Here is a 19,261-nt window from a genome sequence, read left to right on the forward strand (position 1 = left end):
GGTCCCGCGCGCCGGGACAGTGGCGACTCAAACGCCCACTTGTATACCCGACCTATCGGACGCAAAGCCCCCGAACCCTTTGAGTTTACCGTAATATAGCCATTCGTCGAGCGATATATTTTTGAAACGTGTCTAATTATTAACAAAAAACAAAAAAAAAACAAAAAAAAACAGCAGTACTCACCGCAGTCCCTGCACAGCACCTTTTGCACGGCGTCTACGTTCTTGGGCGTCCGGAGAACGGGCTCGCCGAGCACGGACAGGTTGTGCGGCCCGACGCCGGCCACGAACACCAGGTACTTGGCCCCGCGCTTGATGTTGGCCTCGACGGTCTGCCCGCCGGCGGCCGGCGCGAACCGCTGCACGCACTGTGCGTCCGCCCGGCGCTGGAGCGGCGGCCTCCGCTGCGGCGGGTCGCGGTCGCCGCGCTTCTCGCGAAAGTTGAGCCGCACGGGGCTGCCGACCCGCAGTCCCTCGTACGTGACCGCCTGCATGGCGTCTTTGTGCACGCGCTGCACCACGAACGTGACGCCGTACGTGCCGTCGCCGGGCCGTATCGGGCCCTTGGACCGGACCTTGCCCTCGAACACCACGTCGGACGCGTAGGCCCGGGCCGACACGTCGTTGGTCTCGTCGCCCAGGTGGGCGCACGGCGCCATCCGTCCGGCCGCCGCCGCCGCAGCTGCCGCCGCCGCACCGCCGGCCGTCGAGACGGCCGCGGCCGCGTGCAGCGCTTCGACCCCGCCGCCGCCGCCGCCGCCTACGATCGCGGCCAACACGACGAACGCCGTCGTCCACACGGCCAGCACGGACGGCGAACGCGACGGCGACGACGACGACGGCGTAGTCCGACAACGGCGACGGCGACACGCGCAAACTGCACCTGCTGCGCCGTCACCACCATTCGACATGTCGCGCGTATCACCACCACCGGCCCACTTCTTGGTACAGATTGCGTCGGTCGTCATACGGGTCCGTCATCGCGACAGTTTAGGGGGTAGGTGTGGTAATCGGAATTTGCCGCCCGGGGACGACGGGTATATATATTTTTTTTTATATATTATTCGGGGTGGCGTAGTCGGCACTGCGATGACGTGATAAGCGACGGTTTAAAACAAAACGACGACGAAAGAAAAAAAAAACGACGACCGCGGGCGAAACACACGGCACGTATTTTAGCAGTAGGATTATAATATTATATTAACGTTGTTGCGGACGAAACGTTCTGTTAGGTAGTGTCCATGGTGGTCGCACGCGTTCCAGATTGACGGTGTATTGTTTTATACAGACGACTATTATTTTCCACCGCGAATCGCGGCCGGCGTAGTATTTACGTGACCGACGAAAAATATCAAACGACTATATTATTATTATTATATTATAAACGACGACGATCGGTATAACTTTTCGTACAGAAAACGGACGGAGCAAAAAAAAAAAAAATTATCTAAAAACACGATCGTTTGATATTATATTATTCGAGAGAGAGAGGTAAAAATATAGAATATTATTTTCCGATAATCAAAAATATTTCAAATATTACAAACGTAACGAAAATTTTCTAAACACCAACAATCGGTTTCACACTCGACGACTCGCACGCGTTAACGGTAATGTGACGACTGGCGGCGGGGCACATCGCATGATATTATACGCGCGCACGTGGGGTAAGTCGTCCGAGCACCGGTGCACTCTTACGCCCCGATTACGAATAGCACACTGCGAGAGGTCGCGCGCCGCCGTCGTCGTCGCTCTGCTGCCGCCGCCGCCGCCGTTGCTCATTGGTCAGTGCCATCTGACGGACGACCGCCGGGACGTTTACGTTATTAATTTATTACACTCGCGCGCGCGCACACACACACGCACACATTTAATAATATATATATATTTAATTATTTTTAAGTATATAATACACATGTGTGTGTGTGTGTGTGTGTGTGTGCGTGCGCATCGCCTATGTATATATTGACAAAATAATTATATTATTCCTATTATATCGATAATATATTATTATAGCATATAATGTTTATGACGCGTCGCGATCGATTAACGACGATCATCATCGTTATGACGTACATATATTATGTGTGTGTGTGTGTGTACTTACGCAGTGGTGATATGTCTTTAGTGGTTACAATATGGTTATAACAGTATTGACTGCGGTACAAGTTACGTCGTGATCGAACAGTAGGTACCTATATACCCATCACCGGCAAGTCGTAACACCACCGACTGCTGCAGACGGACACATCGCAAATATTACCATTATAATTAATATAAGTACTACACCTTAAGCTGCTGCGTGATCCACAGTAAAAGTTTTCATCATTCGTAATATCTAATCGTTCGCATATGCATTGTCAAATCTATTACTATAAAATATGTGTACAGTAAACAGCTACCGCGGTCGTAACGTTCCAGGTAATATTTTTTCGAACAATAATAGTATACTCTATAATATAATAATGTTTTCGTCCGTAACTGACAAATAAAAATACTGACTTCCCGCAAAGCGACGGCAAAGATTTTTCGTTTTACAACAGATAACTTATTCCAATACTACTACTAATATAATAATGATAATAATCCCGGTCTGTCATTAAATATAAAAGTTTTAAATAAAGGTCTGTCTATTTGATTAAAACTTAAATTTGTGTATAGGCACAATAATTGGATTATCAAAAAAAAAAAAAAAATCATTTGATTTCTAGCCAAATAATTGTATAAAACCCAAAAAAACTGAACATTTCATTGTGCATAGAAAATAAAAATCTCAAAAAGTAGAATACATAGTTTCAGATTTCTAAAGCTAATATTTTTTAAACGACAAAAATTATTTGAACAACTCATATTTCTACGTTTATTTAATATACTATTTCATCAATAACATAGTTTCAAAAAATGTACAAATCAAAAATTTAATATATTTTCGAGATTTTTAAAGAAAAACAAAAATTTGATGTATGTATAATCGAAAAATTCAAATATTTAATAAAAGCTACAAGTACAAATAACAAAATAGATTTTGTCATAAGCTGCAAGTACTGGTGTTGCGTAATTATTCAAGTTTTTCCATTGTTTTTTTTTCTATTTTTCCCCTATTATCAAGAATGTTATAAATGAGAATTTTCTATTTTTGACATCTCAAAGTAACAACAAAATAAACTCTATACCAGACACAACCCTCAATGCTGTTAATCAAAGCAATTTTCCTACCTCAAAAAGTATTGAGACACAAAAAAAAAACCAAACATAATACAGGTAATTGTAAAACTAATCCATTCATCACTCCGCTCAGAATCTAAAACGTTCAGGCATTATTTCGAAAGGAAAAAATGATTTCAATGGGTGTGCACCCACGTACTTGGCGCTCATACGAATAATACTCACTAAATATAAGCACAGAAAAAACACATATTTTCCGTTCTTACAGCTTTGAATGCATATACGTAATGCATTACATGTGGTGTTGTAGGTACACGTAACCATGTTAATTTATTTTAAGCTATAAACGTAATATGTGTTCCTACTTATCTACCTAGTTAAAAAACAATTCGTCTAATCCACATATAGCATATAGTACAATATGATTGCCCACACGTACATAATAATTTATAATAGACACTTCATTGTCAATTGTTCTGTTCGAAAAGAAAACCGCCAAAGAATCAAAGTGAGTATCTATATAGTGGGTTTTGTTCATAATTCGTCCCAGTGCAAACACTATTGTCAAGTGGAGCACTAGCTATACAGTTGCGGCTTGTAGTGTGTTTATAATAGTGCTATTTATTGGATCAAATAATCCGAACGCATTTGTTAGTAAAACGAATGTTAATGATTCGCGCGTGGTTTATTATTGTCTATTGATAGGTACTTAAAACAAGGTACTTGTAATGGATTTTTTTTTGTTCTAGTCGACAATAATATTATAATAATATGATATCAATAATACAAATTAATATCATACACATAACAGCATGTACATAGTATATGTATTGTGATGTATTCTATGAAAACGACAGTCACAGTTTTGCGATTCCGCAATGAAAGTTGCAATAATAATCGAAGTACAAATACGTCTAGTTGAAAAAATTATTATGAAAAAAAAATTATAATTATCGTGCGGTGATAACAATCATTTTTTCATTGAAATGATAATTACGTATTAATATTGTAATATATATATATATATGATAATATAATGATCACAAATCTCTCGATAATATAAATTATAATGATACTTATAATAATAATAATAATAGTAACAACATTTAATATGAATGTAATTTACTGTGTATTAAAACGGTCTATTTCTCAACAATTGTTATACACCGAGACATTACACAGGAAACATTATTCAAGAGCATTACTATTTTGTCGGATCGTTTAGTCTTGGGAAATAATATATTGTTATAGTTATGATTCGAATCCGGATGTTTATGACCTAGAATATACAATAAGAATTAAAAAAAAAAAAAGAAAAAGAAAAGAAAATATGAAATATACGCGCGAGGATGTGTGCAAATGTAATTTCGACGTTGGTAAGATATACATTATTATACTTATAAATAAATCAATAGAAACGAGTGCACAAACGGTTGAAAAAAAAATCGCGATAATAATATTAAAATATATTTTCGTGGTGTACCTATAATAATTTCAGATTATTTTCGAACCGCGATAACAGAATGGAAAAGTAAAAACAACGCTTATACCTCGCTGACACTTGTTACCTGGAAATATTATGTAGGTAGGTACTATAATAGATGTAAATATTTAAGTACCTACAGAAGTTCACAATCTTTTTTAGACCACGACACAAAATCAAAAATCTATCGCGATCCCATATACTTCTATAGTCTATACAATTAAAAAAAAACATACATTTCTTACAATTTGTATAGTTTAAAAATCCTTCTCGCGATCTCCCAAAAATTGATTCGCGACCTACAGTTTGAGAAACGCTGCGTAATACTAAATAGTATTCTAGTTAAGTGCGCACATAAATGACGGTTTTTGACACGAAGATCGGTCAAAAATCAAACGATAAGCATCATTCACTGTTTGATAATAATCATAATAATATACGAGTCGTATATTATACTTTAAAGTACATTAACGCGTTACCCGTTCGTATGGGACAGATAACGTTCGTCTGCCGCGGTAGACGCTGTACACACATTCATAAACGATATTATAATATTAATAATAATCCGAATACGCGAATTATGATAATTTATAATGTGAATAATAATTTATTATCGCGAACAGAGATAACGGTTGATGTAACCATCGTACCGATTATTGTTATACCACGGCAATAGCCTATGATCATAATACAATTTAATGACATTAATATGAACGATTATATAAATATATATAATATCCATGCGCGTATAGAAAATTACGAAACGATGTTTAGTCCAAATTCATGAAAACGACTTTTTTTTAAATAATATCTTTAGTTAACTCTAAAATTCTTGAGCGTTCTTATACCTACGTGTTTTCGCACAATATTGTACGATACACTACGGTAGGTAGTATTATAATTTATAATTGATAATATTATGTAATACCTAGGTACCTGTAGTAGGTATTTTATTTAACACGCTAACCCCTCATCTTCTTGATAAATGCAATTATCAAAAATTGTCGTAAAAATGCATTATTATCCTTATTATAATTATTTCAATAACTTAAAAAATGTTCGTTTATATTTTGTATTAGGTAAATCGACATTTTCAAAATAAATTATCCACAAAAATAATAGTAAATAAGACTATAAGAGAGTTCACATTTTAAAAACAGAAATGTATACCATGACACGACATTCCTTAAGAAGTACATAATATTATTTCAAGAATTTTAAAAAACGGTCTTTAAGTACATATTGTAAAAGTTCTATAAATTCGACTAAATTCATTTTTAATGGAAAAAATTGAACGAATCATTCTTGGTAAATCATTCTGTATTATATATTATTATCTAATGTTATGTAGTAGAATATATTTTATTGAATATGGAAAATAATTGTAAAACGAGATTCATTGATTTACCGCACTACTTCAAATACCATTTGAATTCATCACCATTCGGCAACGGATGTACACGAATATAGTAAAACACTAATAACCTATATACTAATAATGTTCGTGACGCGTAACTCAAAATTAAAACTATGACTTATACTTCTCAAAACGCACATGATTATAACATTACTGGCGTGATTTTCTTTTACAATTTCGCACTCAGCTTTTGTATACTTATTCACATACTTTCATCATAATATGTCATTATTGATAATTGAATAACTTTTATTTAATAAACGATGAATCAGCGAGGCCCAACCCATAGCCTGCGGGTCACATGTGATCACTCGTGAAGGTATTTTATAAATGGGCCACCATTACGCATTTCTTAAATATTCATAAAAATGTAAAATTATTATAAACTACAATTTTATTATTCATTTATGAATTTTTTTAAAGTACGATATATTATATTCAAAAAACAAAATAATAATTAATAATACAAAAAAGTATAATATAAAATATGTTTTCTGTATACACACCTATTTTTAATAAGAAATTATTGTGTTTAGTTTACTAAAAATGAAAAATGTAGTTGGAATTTCGTTGTCCCAATCTTTAAAATTGAATTTACGTGCACAGTGGTTAATTTGAAGTATACGAACGGGTTTTATATAAATATTTAATTCGTGAATGTATTTTGTTCGCATATTTTGCCGATTTTACTATATTATCTCATCTCAACGCAGGTCGTATAGAATTTTTAAATGCAATTTTAAAGTATGATTTCATTTCATTTATTTATTTACATTTTTCAGAGTAAATTTAATTTGTTTTAACTTAATTAAATCAAATTGAAGAGAAATTTCGGCATAATACTGATCGATTAAAAAAATAAAATTTTAAACATTTATTTCGATTCATCGGATGTTATGTAAGCACATTTGGACAACATTATTGTGATTACTAGTTTTTGAATTTTTGGTGGCCCGCTCCAAGGTAATTATCAGCCAAAGTGGCTTGTTAAATAAAAAAAAAGGCTGGGCATCAGTGCAATAAACGTTTATAGATGTCAATAGATGAGTTTCCGTAGTATATATTTATTTTCGTGTTCAATTCCACTAAGCATAACAAAATCATTTTAAATTATATGCATTCGACTAAATAATTACATGCTCTTCAATCAACCCCAATAACAATATAATAATAAATTAAAAATATTGAATAGGTAGCTGCTGAAAAAGTTACGAAAACAAAAAAAAAAACTAATTTAATGTCTTCGGAAATTATATTGCTGGGGTCGAATATCGATAATGATATTATTATATAGCTAATATTATTAATAAGAAATAAGAATTAAATAACAGTGATAAATCATTGATTTAAAAAAATATATTCTAACCTTACTTGCTGGTATATTATATTCAAATATTTCCAAAAACTTTCGCTTTTTAGTAATTTTTCATTGCGCACGGAAATCTACGTAAATGGTACAACGTATATTTGATATACTAACAAAAAAGTTCTTTTAATTATGCAAGCAGTAGAAACGTATATACATTATACATAGACAATATATTTATTATTTTTGTATAAGATAAACATTTTAAAATTTTAAATAGTTGTTTACTAAATCATTATTATAAAATATAAAATAATTTATTAAAATATAATTTTCGAATCTACATCAAATTATTGTAACGAACTATGAAGAATAGTAATAAGTAAACAGATTAAGAAAATATAATTTGTACAAGAAACACAAGAAAGTTTCGAGTAAAGTAAATTTGTAAAATTAAAAATATTTAATGGAATGAGATGGCAAAATAAAATAAAACTTATAATGTAATGGATTCGCTAAGTTAATTCACTAAAATAAGTATATTAGCATTTTCACTTACAGCGTTCTATTTTCCTCAGATTACACATAAAAATGTATAATCTAATAATATGATTTTAAGAATTCTTGAGACGACAACGACGTTATTTAGGAAACATTATTCGAAAACCCTACGTAGTCTAATAAATTTTAATAATATCTAGTGTATGTTATTAACTTTCGTTTTTAATCGTATACGATCTAAGCTCGAATTGTGTACAAAGCTGCAAGAATATAGGTAGATTTTGCAATACGCGTAATAAATTATTATCATGTTTCAAAAAAAAAAAAAAAAAAATTAAACAAAATATTTTATAGCCTATAGGTAACGCAGGTACTATCGAAACGGCGATAAATTATTGTAGCGAAAAGAAAAAAAATCTGTACCTCGTGACATTTTAATGTGTGCTAGGTAAACGGGTTCGCAAAGACTATATACGACTCTCTGTTCGAGAATAATTCAATAATATGATATAAATTATATAAGCACATAATAAATATACAATAAATAAAATGTATAATATAATAATATGTTTTGTAATTATTATTTTTTATTGTACAGTGTACACCTTATAACGATATACCGTCACCTTCTACCGTGGAAGTGTAATATAATAGTGATAATCAAATTTATAATTTGTGGGTAAAAAGAAACTTAGGTGCCGAATAAAAATAATATACAATATCACAAAATTAAACCTAATTTTGTAGGGTATAGCTATATAGTTACACTTCCTTTCCCAAACCTATTATTTCTTCAACAATACAGATTTCTAAATCTTTTGATCTTTCGTTTTTTAAAGGAGAAAACACCTTAACTGACAATTAAATAGAATAGTAATATTTTTTTGTGTAAACATTATCGCATCGAAATCGAAATTTTCCGAAAAATTGTTTTCAAAAACTATTATGCTTAGTATAATATTTTAATTACTGACAAAATATGCGTTTGAAATTGGATACATTAAAATGTTCATACTCATAAATAATAATAATAAGGTCTGCTAGTGTATTAATTAAAAATAAATAAAATTAGAATTTCAATAAAAGTATTGCGCTTATTAAATGAAAAACAGGGACGAGTATGCTTGGCGAATCAGCCTGTGTACGAAAACAGAATTTGTGTCCTAGTCGGGTCTAGTGGCGATCGCCTTTTATTTTGTTAAATATGTTGTATTTTTAGTTTGCTTGAAAGCACGTTTTGTGCGACCAGTATACCTATTACCTACTATACGTTCACTGAAAATCATAGTATATTTTGTTCTTTCGCGATAGATTCGTCGAATGTTGCAATATAAGCCTATGCGCTTTAAAGATGCACGTTTGAATTCGCAGAGACCGACAAAACAAAATGAAAGAATAAAATACGACATTTTTCCAATAGCGCAATGTTAATATAATAACATCATGAATTACGAGTAATAATACAGAACGCGATTTTTTTCCATAAGTATAAAACGAGACGAATTCGACAAGCGTGTGGGCGTATCGCCGACCGTATATATAATAAAATATTATGCACGAACACGCACACACACACACACACACACATATTTATATAAATATCATTATAACAATAAAGGTCTGTTTGTGTATAATATTGTGTTTGAATTGAGCGCATTGAAAAAAAAATTCGTTTCTCCCACGTCGTTGTCGTCGTCGTCGTCGTCGCCTTTAATTACGGTAATATTATCGAAGCGTATATAATTGCCGTATATAATAATAATATTTTATATCCGCGAATAGTATTATACACGTACGCTCTTGTATTTATATGTGATATGTGAATTACGGCCACAGACGTATTTAAGGTAAAAATTCTTGAAATATCGCGTTATCATTTTTCTCACATATCGTTTCAAACCTCGCAATGAACATATGTCAATGGCGCTACACTGTATTATACGTTATATTCCTACTTACTTAATATCCATATATTCTTAATCAGTCTGAATTTGGGTAGGAGGGTTGAAGTTTAAGTTCATACTACAAAAAAACAAAAAAAATGTTTTAAAAAGGTGTAAAATATTATTTTTATGGTGGGAGGTAATATTGAAGTTATGAAGTGTTTAGCCCTATCTCAGCCCCCCTATTATTTACGCCTATGGTTAATACGATAAATTCAGTACTTACTTACATAATATGAAGTTGTGTCCGGAACTCTGGGGTTGTATAAAAAGATTTTGATCTCCCCAAAATCGTTTAAAAGTCGCAGATTGTCAGAATTATGATGGCAGTGTATGTTATTGATACAAAAATGTAAATCGTGTATTCTTTTCGATAACCTAAAAGAACAAAATTATTTACACTTTTTTATCTTAATATTTGTATAATAGCGCAAAAATAAATTTTTATATAGTATTTTGTCATAACTAATTCAAGTATGATGATGGTTGATAATTATTTAAGATAACTACTATGAAATTGAATATGACCAAAAAGAATCTATAATTTCACATTTATTTAAGTATTGCTTTGAATTGGCTTTTTAGCTTCTACTAAAATTCCAAATGTATTTCACTGTTTTCTGAGAAAAAAATATCAGCCTTTTCAGATTATATTTTAACAAATCGTATTGAAAATCAAATAAAATATTCACCGCCACACTTCTGGGATTAGCCATCTACGAACAAACCAACGCGACTGCCGACTAACAATAATTCTAAATCACATCACTGTCACTTAAAAGACCAATTTATCTTTCCACACCAATCATTTTATAATTATATCAAAGTATCTACTTGAAAAATATCGAATAGAAGTAAACTCAATCAAAGGGCTGAAAATATATAAACCAAAGTTCTAAAATTATTTCCGATATTGAAGTGGAATAAAACACAGCTATACCAAAAAAATATTCAGATTGTACTATTTAAAAACCAATGGCTTCAAAATTAATTTTACGGCACTGATTATAATATTAATGTAAAAGCTTCGATAAATAATAACTATAATTTTGATAAAATTAATTTTATTTTTATTTTAGTAAAATGTATTTGAGGTGTTGGGTTACAGCCGGCAATATACATTATGTTCACACTTAACGTATTATAAACTATAAGTATAGGTACCTACTACCTATACATAATATTATAGCGTAGAAATTATAAACCTACAGTAGGTTTTACAATGTGTTAATTAACTGGATATGGTAAAATCGTTTTGTTAACTTAGGTAAACCTAATTCAGGATGTAGAGCGAGTGAATATATTAGCGCAAATATATTTTTAACGTTAATACATGTTATGACTAACACGAGTAGTCTCCCTTTTACTACGATACGTATGTGTGTCGTGTGTTCCATCTTACACGTATCACTAAACATTAAGTCGGTCCAATGATCTTAGACTGAAATACGGTTTGCTATACACTACAGCAATGAAATTATACGATTTTTGGAAGATTTAATAAATTTAAATCGTTCCGAGCGTGCATACATGTATATCGTTTAAGTAGTTTTAATACACTGATCATGTTTTAAAATTTACCCAGCTATTGACAGCTATTTTAAATTTGAAAATAATTCGATATTTTTGATCACTATAAAAATATTAACAAGACCGTATTAAATGACCTTTTTTTTTGTATTCGTATTTAAAATTTTTCCAAAATGTATACTCTGATAGTCATATGGTAGAAAACCACATTTGAATTCATCGAGCTGAGACAATAATATTTTAGTTAAATATTATATCGTTAATAGTATACATACATTATTAGTTTTAGATTAAAATTTACAATATAAAACTTAATTTAAATATTCACACCGTGAACTATAGAGGTTACTCACTACACAATTCAACGACTCCATGCAGATCAGTCTAAACTGAACCGTTTTTCTCGTTCGAGAATAATTGAAATCCACGAGCGTTCGTTCCCGCAGCTGTTTGCTTGTACTATTTGTATACTTCGAGTACACCTATAATAATAATAATAATATACACCTACGAATAACGTCAAACAAATAAACCGTGTCACAATAACCGTCCCAAATTGATATAATTCTACTTCAAGCCCCGGAAACGATTACTGCGCCAGCGCCCCGTCTGGACCGTCTCCAGTCCCCGGCAGCAGTATGTCACCCGCGACGGTCCACACCGTAATAATAATATATGGGTTATAGTGGCGCCGGTCTATATATAAACTCGCATTACTCATATATCGCGCGGTCGAAATACACACATCCTGGAGAGTATCGTCGTACAAAATGTAAAAAATACCCTTAAATTATTGTTTGTAAAAAAAAAAAAAATTGAATCGCGTGAAAACAATTTATTTGCGAATTTGTAAATAATTTGATTGAAATATATTATTCTCAGTGCTCTCGAAATAATAGACAATTATTAAAAATAAAAAATAAATATACTTTTAGATAAAAAAAAAAACGTCCAGTAAAACAATGCGTATTATATTCTAATCAAAACTATATATTATTTTATAAAGAAAAACATAGCTATGAATCGTGAATTGTTCATTACATATAATATGTCATATAAATTACGATTTATTTTTGGAATTCAATTTTTTGTGCTCATGTGTTTTATAGCCAGGTGTGAAATTCGTCTATTTTACAGCGAGTAATGATTGTCAAACGTATTTCATCGTTGGATAAGCAACTGTATAGTAGTTGTGTTAAATTTGAACTGATATAATATTAATTATTTTATTTAAAAAAAGGAAAAACCATTTTAAGCAGAAACCTTTTGTCAGCAAAAATTTCTAAGGATAGGTAGTTTTCGATTGTACTAAACTCCACGTTCAGGATTAGGATTGGATCGTATGAGAATACAGGAGTGGGTTTCTTCAAGTTATTATTGGCTATTGTGAATATCGTTAAGGATATGTCTTACTGTTAGCTGTATTCTATTGTAAGTGTATATGATTGGATCCTCTCTTGGAGTTAAGGATACTAATTTAACTGTTATATTTTTGTCTTACTATAGGAAATTTATTTTAAATATTAGTAATACGGCAGGTTTAACTGATATTTTTAAAAACAAATCGCATATAGTTGTTACTGAGATTCATGGTCTAAACGCCACAAGTTTTAAATATTTAAATTATGTTTAAAAATCAAAAAACCTTAAAGAGAATCAAAATAAAAGTCCAATTCGAATTTATTATCTGACATACTTGAAAAGCAATCCATCAGTAAAGCAGTCGTAAAAAAAAATGCTATATTTATATTAAAATCTACGCCCCGCGGTAATATAACGTACAGTCGTAACAGTGCGTTTATATATACAAAATATGGAATATACACTATACACGTGCATCCAAATAATCGTTGTATAGTAGTCAAACATAATATTATTATTATTTTTTTGTTATTGTTATTAAAAAAAAAAACTCTGTCGCCAATTCCCGAGTATATAAGCACCGAACACGCGTTTCAGCACTGTTATTATACAGGAATAAGTCCTGCCGAGTCCAAACCGTGCACATGAAACTTGGCATATACCGTTGGCTAATATCCCGGAGAAATCGACCGACTATATATAATGTATATTATTACAAATTATTACACACCAGAATCGAGTGTGCCCGAAAGTAATTAGTCGGTCCTGGAAATCGTTTTAATCTCGCCCCCCCCCCCCCCCGAGAATATATAGGATTAACAACACTCGGCGAGTATATAATATTAACCGCCGTAAATATACTTTTGAACGTGTCAGTGCGTACATACGAACGACTTGTCGTCATCGTCGCATGTGCGTGTGTGTAAGTACTACGAGGGACATCAATATAAGTAGAGATATGTAATTAAGTGTCTTTGGTGGTCTGTTAAAAAGCCCGTCTACGGATATATGGTTTTTTTTTTTTTTTTTAAAGCGTATCACTCATCAGATCGTATATTGACGTACCCTAAGAGTAGTAGTTTGTAAACAGGCCTGACACTTTCCCACAGTATAACATTATATTTTCGATCCATAAACTTAACATCATATATATATAATACAGACTAGTGTAAGGTTAAAATATATACCAACAGAAATTGTAAAACAATTTTCTTGACAAATGACCGATTATACTTTTAGGTACTAACCATTGTTCTACATTTGGTTATTTTATTTTTTTAAAAATAGTAATAATCACAATAATTTTATAATTTTGTACAATTAATGATAATAATGTATTTACAATCACATCCAAATCAATCCGTTTTTTAAATAATGTAATTAACTTAGACTAACTTAATAAAGTACCTATACTATATGTACTTATTTATTGCTATGTTTAAATTATTTTATTTCTAATTTTTTTCGTGCTATAAAATGTCATAGCTTAGCCATGTTTGGGACAGAGTCGAGGAGATTGGTCGCTTTAATGTCGTTCGTTCCACCGTTGCGCGTCGCTAACATTTATATTAATTTTATTGATTAATTTAAACTTTAAACAAAAGTTCAATGGTATTATATAGTATGAAAGTAGAAGTTGCTTTATATTTTGTATAATATAGTGTTTAAACTGTTAAAGTGGTTAGAAGTAGCTGAATGTCTGTACGAAAAGCCTCATACTTCGTTTATGGACGTTAAAAATAATATATTAAGTCTTAAATTAATGATATATAACTGTACAAATTACACAAATTTTCCCGACTGAAATATTTTTTTTGACCCTTATTTCAGTTTATTTGATTGAATTTTGAAATTTACAGTTTATACATAAATTTATTTTTAGTTCTTACAACCGTTGTTTTATTTTTTATCAGAATTTATTTTATTTTTATTATTATTATCCTACTATTATATTACTATTATGTATCATCATTAATGTCTCAATTACTTTTTTGATTATTGTTTAAGTTATTTTAATTTAAATATTAAACCATAACAATATATAGTTAGTTTTAGTTATGATATAATTATATAAATATATATAGTATATTATCTATTCTCTTTTTAATATATTTTCTATTTTTTTTTAAATATTGCTTTTCCATTTTAATTAACTTATTTTTGAACACTGAATGAAATTTAACTAACACCGCAATATAAACGAATTACCTGTACTTTAATAATTTTTAAATAGTATTAACAAATAACAATCCACATGTTCCATATTATTGTGAGAACGTATTTTAACAAGTTGATAAGTTGATAATTGTGTTGATGAATTAATTTAGACAATACGATAACTGACCAGATAATATTTAAGAGTTTTTTTATAGGTAGGTATTTTAAATTCAAATTTCAAACAGAAAAATAATACTCAAGTCGTTATACATAATGCTGCATATTATTATTATTTTTTTAAGTTATGTGTACTGTAAGTTTTTTTTTTTTTGAATACTTAAATATTACCAGACAAGGACTGGACACGTTTTAAATTTAAGTTACAATTCTCAAAAGGCCAATCATAAAGGGCATAAGGGCAAAGTTTATTTTTAACCACTAACCCTGCTTGAACAAACTAATATTTAAATGATCTGTAAAAAAAAAAAGTCGCAAAGTATATATGCGTAGACCGAGCTATTGTTAAATTGTTCAATAGTTTACTTTGCCCATGGCGTATACACCTAAATAATAAATATTCATAAACTTGAAATCGATATAATTACGCGAACAATAACATTATAATAAGTAGGTTTAATTTAGCAGGAGCTCAGAAACTATCAATTCTCATAGATGACAGACGTCAAATAGTAATGACCTAGAACATTTTATATTTCTAACAAATGAATGAAATATTTCCTTTCGGAGAAACCGAAGGAAGTTTATTGTTTTAATCTCGGTTGACAACAAGAGCGAGTATTACATGGCGTATTCCTCTTAATTTTGCCAATCGTTTATACATATATATATATTTTTTTTTTTGTCATATTTATCGAATCCAATAAAATAGCCCATTATAGAGTTTGGTCAAAATAGTGATTCGTTGCGCGTGCAAAAAAAAACCGCTATTAATGATGGTATATTATTTCGATTTAAAAAAAAAAACGCAACGTTATATATATATATAGGTATTTACAGTGTCCACGTGACTATACCTAATACCGGTATACCTATTATACCGGACGGTTGCATTTAAGCGAGCATACAAGATGCATTTGATGTACCTAAGCATATTACCGAATCGTTACGGGACTGCATTTCGTTTTTTGTATATACATCGCGATATCACACGGATCGATGAATAGTCTATATACCTACAGGTGATTGATCGTATAATCAATATAACCCGACTACAAAAGACCAACCGACAAAGGAACGATTTGCTCATAGATTTGGCAACGTTCGCAGGCACAGTTTATTACGATTCGTCGGTCATCATAAATATATTAAATACGCTCTCGTCGTCGATTTTCAAATCGACATTGTCAGATCGATAATATGTAATATGACTATTGTTATATTTTTGGGTTTCTAAACATAAGCACTTACGCCTTACATCGTCCCTGTGGTGTTCGTCCGTCCGTAAGTTACCAATTCGTAGTTACGATTTTTGATGTTAAGATAATATTCATTTAACGTCCATAGTTTCCGCACTCACTGCAACTGAGTAAATCGAATTAAAGTTTGTTGCTCTGTTAAAAAAAAAAAAAAAACCATGAATTCAGCACGCAGAGTGCACGAGCTTTCATAACTCGTTATAATTTATAATTTATGCAGTTATGCACAATATTTTTTTAATTCGCATTCATTTTCTGCTCAAACGATAAAATTATTCTAAAAAATATAATTATAAAATTATGAATTACAACGTAATAATAATTCAACACACATTATGAATAAACATCAAAGGTTATAAGATTAAGTTAAAATGAAAACCGAAAGTAATATATATCTAAATGTATGTTTATTAATGATATTACAGTATATTTTTTTTTAGTTTAAAACGAGTACTTCCATAAGATTTTTTTCTTAAAATTGTATTAATTAAATGCATAGGTACTTAATAACTATATAATTTAAAAGCCACTTAGTTTTAATGATTTTCTCATGATAAATAATAAAATCTTCAACACAAATACTTGTACTGAGTAAGAATTTTTATATTATATCATGTAGTGTTATTATTTGAGAACTCATATTATCTTTTAAGTATTTTTTTTTTAATTTTCCAGGAATATGTGTCATAAGAATAAAAGTGAACTATTTAATGACCTACGAGTGATTGCATTTTTAACGAGAACAATCAAGACCATAGAAACAGTTATGGCTACCGAACAAGTGTATATTTATTTGTAATTGATACTCGTTTTCATTAGCGAAGTCTAATCTGAATTTAATATTGAAATATAATCGATGAGATTGTCTGTATCATCATATTATATGGGTCAAAATCAAGCTTATGTTCAATTAATAATTTTGTGTAACTCAATTCAGAACAAGTGTAACTATAATAAAATAATACGAATAATGATTTAATTTACTATCGTTTTATTTTTTTGTTTTAGTATAAAAACGCTGATTTTCGGAACATATTGTAAGCTGATTATATATATATATATATATAGAAAGATAAAAATATATATTTAATTAGTCTACAGTTTAAATTTATTAATATAATATTTAGGATCGTTCATTAGCACCATTATGTTTGTTTACAACCATTGACTCCGGTGAAGATGTATAAATGAATTGGCAAATATCCAAGAAAAATTATACGTTTTTAAGTTATTATGAAAACATATTATATATTATTTGGTTTATTTAAATTTTATTATTTTATTAATCAAATGTAAAATTGTTTGATGAAAACAAAATTAGCCAATATATCACTTTTGAACAATTTACTTTGCAATGTACATATTATTTTAAATCATTCCTCATTATGAAATCTGATGTCGGTGTAAATAGTATAAAATATGTAAATATTATTCGTTAATTAAAAATGTTCCGGAATATCAATTGACAATTAATTGTTTCTATAATTGACATCAGAGTCACAGACAGGATTCGAGTAACTATTTAATCGAGTGTACCTACTTTATAATTATTGACGAATTATAATAGACGTTTTGAAAATTAAAAAAAAAAAGAACTCATGATAATAATAATATGGTATATAATATACAAAATAAATAAAATATGATTTCAGTGCCCAAGAGCTTATACATACCTTCGTTATGTTATATTGACATAATATTTGATTACATATTGTTATAATTTTGATATGTGTTTGTAAATTTAATTCGTTTGATATTTATTGAGTATTATACATTCAGAACACTTTAATTTTATTGAAGTTCTACAAATGTGACGGTCACGAGCTCGCGGAATCTAAATCCATTTAATTAATAAATATAATTATTGCAAATTCGACAATTTAATATTCATTTTTATCGACTTTATCGTCAAATAAGAATTTTTTCTTACCGCATTATTCTACTGAAATGTCGTGCAACACAAATCACGATGGGAAACGTTGTTAGGTAATTTTCTTCAACTCTTCTGAGATACTTGTCAGAAACTATATAGGGATTGAGGATAATATTAAATTTTGACCTTTATAAAGGAGTATTCATGCGTGAATTCCATAGTAGTGTGTCGGTGTGTTCATCCATAAACATGTCTAGGGTTGAAATAAACTGAAATCTTGCTATTGACGGACAACTTCCGATTCCGACCCACACGCAAATAAGTGGTATCGACTACAATAAATACTCGTTTTAAAACAGGTGAGGTAGATACCATTCACCGATTTTTCGAACAAACTATATCAAGTCAAAAATCGTAAGTAGCATTATGATGAACAATGTTCTAAGCCCCAATGTACCCATACCTAATATTTTATTTTCTCGTTTTTTTATAACAGCTGGTACTAGAAAGCCATAGGAATCGAGTTTCTGTTTACAAATGTGTACAATTTAATTATACGCTTTGAGTTTGTGTACAGAATTAGGGCTCCAGATTAAAGAGGAACAGAGGGAGGCGCATTTATCTCCTATTGCAATTTCTTTTTAAAAACGCGTAAAATATTAAATTTTTTTACTTATATAGTACTAATTTATGGTATATATCGTATATAAATTATGATTCATAGTTTGTTTTAAGAAACAATACTTTCCATCGAGATTCGAGATGCAAAACGTAAGATAAACTGGCTTTGTAACGAATGTCCAAAAGTATAACGGTAAGATTATTTTACTGATAATTCAGTAGTTGAGCAGTACCTTCAGATGACAGATGTACTTTGGCTATATCTATAAGGATGAGTAATTGTTGATAAAGTGCCGCAGATTGCGTTTTGCCGTCAAACACAAGACTTGAGACGGACTTCCGATGGCCGTAAAACCGAATCAAGATGACGTGTCATATCTAAAATAATTCATTCGTCAAAGCGTTCGGGTTTGTGTCAAATTGCCAAAAAACAATTGACTGTAATTATTATAACGAGAAATACGTTT

General features: G+C 31.0%; 1 protein-coding gene and 1 long non-coding RNA gene across 8 annotated transcripts in view; both read right to left on the minus strand.

Annotated features, from left to right (window-relative positions):
* LOC114126072 (protein vein) overlaps window positions 1-1,815 on the minus strand; it is a 72,219-nt gene extending 70,404 nt beyond the window's left edge. The window contains exon 1 of one of the 6 annotated variants that reach the window (XM_050199158.1): window positions 185-1,815. In XM_050199158.1, the coding sequence (XP_050055115.1) occupies window positions 185-968 (784 nt within the window). In that variant the 5' untranslated portion in view covers window positions 969-1,815. The remainder of the gene's footprint in view (window positions 1-184) is intronic. The other 5 variants (XM_050199157.1, XM_050199159.1, XM_050199161.1 and 2 more) reach the window with 5 other exon arrangements.
* A 6,040-nt stretch (window positions 1,816-7,855) lies between these two features.
* LOC126549584 (uncharacterized) lies at window positions 7,856-18,784 on the minus strand. 2 transcript variants are annotated; one of them, XR_007603680.1, is made up of 6 exons: window positions 18,231-18,784; window positions 17,974-18,134; window positions 16,293-16,435; window positions 11,699-11,827; window positions 10,046-10,193; window positions 7,856-9,894 (listed from the first exon to the last, which is right to left on the minus strand). It is a non-coding gene; the product is annotated as an uncharacterized LOC126549584 (long non-coding RNA). The 2 variants fall into 2 exon arrangements; XR_007603679.1 differs by having other exon boundaries at window positions 10,042-10,193.
* Window positions 18,785-19,261: the final 477 nt, after the last annotated feature.

Source organism: Aphis gossypii, chromosome 2 (genome assembly GCF_020184175.1).
Source record: "Aphis gossypii isolate Hap1 chromosome 2, ASM2018417v2, whole genome shotgun sequence".
Classification (NCBI taxonomy): domain Eukaryota; kingdom Metazoa; phylum Arthropoda; class Insecta; order Hemiptera; family Aphididae; genus Aphis; species Aphis gossypii.